At 68.9% G+C, this 3,807-nt stretch overlaps 1 protein-coding gene across 2 annotated transcripts in view; it reads left to right on the forward strand.

Annotated features, from left to right (window-relative positions):
• CHLRE_08g384320v5 (uncharacterized protein) overlaps positions 1-3,807 on the forward strand; it is an 18,682-nt gene that overhangs the window by 12,423 nt on the left and 2,452 nt on the right. For both annotated transcript variants that reach the window (XM_043065339.1, XM_043065340.1), the window contains exons 15-17: positions 9-788; positions 979-2,550; positions 2,789-3,792. In XM_043065339.1, coding sequence (XP_042922341.1) covers positions 9-788; positions 979-2,550; positions 2,789-3,792 — 3,356 coding nt within the window. The remainder of the gene's footprint in view (positions 1-8; positions 789-978; positions 2,551-2,788; positions 3,793-3,807) is intronic.

Here is a 3,807-nt window from a genome sequence, read left to right on the forward strand (position 1 = left end):
CCGCGCAGGGTGCACAGACGCTGCCGCTGACCATGGCCACGCACCTGGCGTCGGGCGGCAGCTACGCCACGGAGTCGCACACCTACCGCCTGCACGACATGCGGCTCTACACGCGCCGCCTGCAGGAGGAAGTTGGCACCTTGCCCAACGACCCCTACCTGCTCGTCACACCAGAGATCATCGTGCCAGACGAGACCCCTGCTGCGCCTGCTGCAGCCACGCAGCGCGCTCAGTCCAGCGGTGGTGACGATGATGGTGAGGACCTGGAGGAGGCGGAGGACATGGAGCAGGAGGATGAGGGTGAGGACCTGGGCGGTGGCACCGGCGCGTACGGCACCGGCGCATATGGGTCGCAGGACGAGGAGGCAGACACAGACGAGGAGGAGCGCAGCAGCCAGCAGCATGCACCTCACCGCCACACACCGCGCCGCCGCCAGCGCAGTGAGCGCAGTCCATCCCCACATCAATCCCCGCTGCGTGACGACGAGCTGCAAGAGGCGGCGGTGCACATGGACCAGGTGGGCGGCACTCCCTTCGACTTCCTGCACCGCCGCGCCGCTGCCGGTCGCCGCGAGGAGGGAGCTGCTGGCGGCAGCACCGCCGGCAGCGGCAGTGGCGGCGATGTGAGCGATGATGGTGGCAGCGGCGGCGGCGGCGGCGGCGGCGGCGGCGGTGGTGGTGGCGGTGGCCAGGCGCTGCACCCCAACACCGTGGTGGACGACTATGTGTGGCGCGGCGAGCAGCTGCTTCCCCTGTCACCTGTGCTGGTCACCATGTGGTACTCTAAGGTGGGTGCCACTGCGACCGCCACCAAAATGCACTCACTTGCTTGCGGGCCCATCTGTACGCCAGTGCCCTTGCCTTCCCCGCACTCCACATGCCGCACTCCAACACCTTCGCCCACCTGCCAGCCTCACACGCCACTTCACCTCCTGCATGTTACCCACCCGTATGACCCCTTGTCTTCCCCGTCCACAGAAGCCCATGACCATGAAGATGGAGGAGGATGCTGCGTATGACGACGCCGTGGCGGAAGCGGCGGCGCAGCTGGCCAGCGGCAGCACCGCCGCGCCACCGCCCCGCCGCTGTACCGCGATCCGCCTGGACCCGGCGCATCCACAGTACAGGACGCACCGCTGGCAGCGGCACCGGCGGCCGGTGATCATCCAGCCCATCAGTGAGCCACCACTCGTGCCCAGCAGCGACGCAGCGTCAGAGGAGAAGGAGGCGTTCGCAGCGTGGGCGGTGGGCAACTTTGGCGTGTACTACGCCACGCCGCGCCGCCGCATCTACCTGCGCCCCCATGAGGGCCAGCCCCCCGACGGCCACCTGCCGCAGCTCCTGTACTGGCCTGAATACTTGGCGATCAGCAAGGCAGATCCGGCGGACCCAGCCACGCGCAACGACGCGTGCAGCCGCATCGCGCGCCGATTCCTGCGCAATGCTCAGACGCACGCGCTCAGCCACCTCCGCGGCGCCGCACGCCAAGCTGCCTTCGCCGCACAGCACGAAGCCGCCGGCGGCGACCAGGAGGGCGCGCTGTCGCAGCTCATGCCGGAGCTGGTGATGCCGGACCAGGGGGACGACGAGGGCCGCATCACGGTGGAGCTGGAGGGCATGGACGAGGAGGAGCTCATACGCCAGCAGCAGGAGCTGGAAGCAGACGACCGCGCAGACCAGGAGGAGGAGGAGGATCCAGCGCTGCTGGAACATGCGCTGGACCCTCAGCACGAGCAGCACCTGCGCGCTGTGTTCCACGCACGGCCATCCGACCGTAACACGGAGTACGTGATCGGCGCACTCATGCTCCTCCCGCCGCTCTCGCCCGCAGCGTTGGCTGCTGCAGCTGCCGCCGCAGCGCCGGCAGAGGCCGCAGAGGCTGCAGCCCCAGAGCCCACGCACGGACCGCAGCCTGCGCCAGCTGCGGGCATACCGCCGCCGCTACCGGCTGGGCTCGGAGGCCTGGGCAAGTCCAAGCTGCCGGACGCGCCGCTGATCCTGGCCGGCGTGCCTGACGCACAGCTCACGCGCTTGCAGCGACAGCAGGACAACTACCGCGCTGCCTTTGAGCGGCGGCCGGAGGATCTGGTGGACGTGGCGCTCGCGGCGGCAGGCGTGGCGCCTGCTGCCGGCACCGCAACCGCTGGCGCGCGCGCTCCGTACCTGCGCCTTGTGCGCGGCGACGACGCCACAGTCACAGCCCGGCTGACCACCTACACACCCAACGGCGTGGCCCTGCCCGAAACCTCGTACGGCGGCCGCAACCACCCTCCATACGTGCTCATGCCACTGGGCGAAGTGCCCTCGCCCGAGGACACCGCGGACCTGTTCACGCTGTCGCCGGACCAACGCACGCCCTTCCTCCAGCTTGCATACACGTTCCTGTGCGAGCTGCGCGGCCAGCCAACAGAGCCACTGCGCCTGCTCATCACTGGCGACGCCGGCACCGGCAAGACGCACATCATCGCCGCGTTCGAGTGGTTCGCCTTCCAGCACCGGGGCTCCCACCTGGTGCTGGTCGTGAGCTACATGTGGCGTGCCGCTATGAACGTGAGTTCCTGGGGTTACAGTACAGTACAATAGCCCGCCGCGCCGTGCCCTGATTTCTACGCCTGATGCAACGGCTTGTCTGTCCTGTGTTCATGTCATGAGCACGCTGCACTATGCACGCCCGCCCCATGCCGCTGGCACCTCCTCCGTTGCATTCCTCCGCACTGTACCTCGCCCTTTTGCCCATGCACCTGACTGTACACCTCCCGCCGTGCTGCCGCCTGTCACCGGTCTGCAGGTCACCACGCCCAGCAACATCGCCCTATCCACCACCACCACCTTCGCGCTGGGCCGCGTCAAGCACAGCGCTGTGCAAGGCGCGTCCTTCGGTCACGCCATGTATGGCCCGAACGGACACGCCGCGCTCCGCGCGCGCACGGAGACGGCGCGGTTCATCTTCATTGAGGAGTACGGCGTGCTGGGCCTGGCGCACTTTGCGGATGTGTGCACGCGCATGCAAGACGCAGCACGCCACCAGCGGCCCGACCCCACGCCGCTGGACCCCTTCTCGCTGCGCCACCTGCACCTCGCGCTCACGGGCGACCCCCGCCAACACGTGGCGCCCGGCGCCCTCGCCATGCTCGTGCACCACCCGCCGAAAGGCTCCGCCACCTCCCCTGTGGACACTCTGCGCGGCCATGGCCAGGACTTCCTGGCCACCTTCAAGCAGGTGTACTACCTGCAGCAGCAGCACCGCCGCGACGAGACGCAGGCGGGCGGCCTGGAGCTGGGCACTGTGGCGCACATGTTCGATGGCCTGGGCAAGGCAACACCGGAGCAGGTGTACGCGGCGGTGGAGCAGCTGAACCGCCGCGCGCTCACCGCGCAGGCACTGCAGCAGCTCCGCAATCCACACGTGGTGCTGCTGCGGCACAGCGTGCAGCTGTTCGTCAACCGGCGCCTTGCAGAGCGCCAGGCGGCAGCCGACGGCCAGCCCATCTACATCTGGCGCAGCCACGACCGCCTGCAGTCGTACGGCACGGTCCCACCAGCGCTGGCGGCGGAGCTGGAGTTCCTGCCGTGGAACAAGACCGCGCACACGCCCACCCTGGGCATGTTCTTCCGCGGCATGGAGTACGCGTTTGGAGACAGCAAGCTGCCTGGCCTGCACCGCTGCACCAACAACTCCGCGTTCGGCGTGACGCTGGTGCTGCATGACGACGAGCCGGAGCCCAGCATCGAGCCCGGCGTGCACGTGCTGCAGTACATGCCCAAGGGCATTGTGGTGCGGCCCGGCGGCCCGCCACTCGGCACCGT

The sequence above is a fragment of the Chlamydomonas reinhardtii genome, chromosome 8, assembly GCF_000002595.2.
Source record: "Chlamydomonas reinhardtii strain CC-503 cw92 mt+ chromosome 8, whole genome shotgun sequence".
NCBI classification, from domain to species: domain Eukaryota; kingdom Viridiplantae; phylum Chlorophyta; class Chlorophyceae; order Chlamydomonadales; family Chlamydomonadaceae; genus Chlamydomonas; species Chlamydomonas reinhardtii.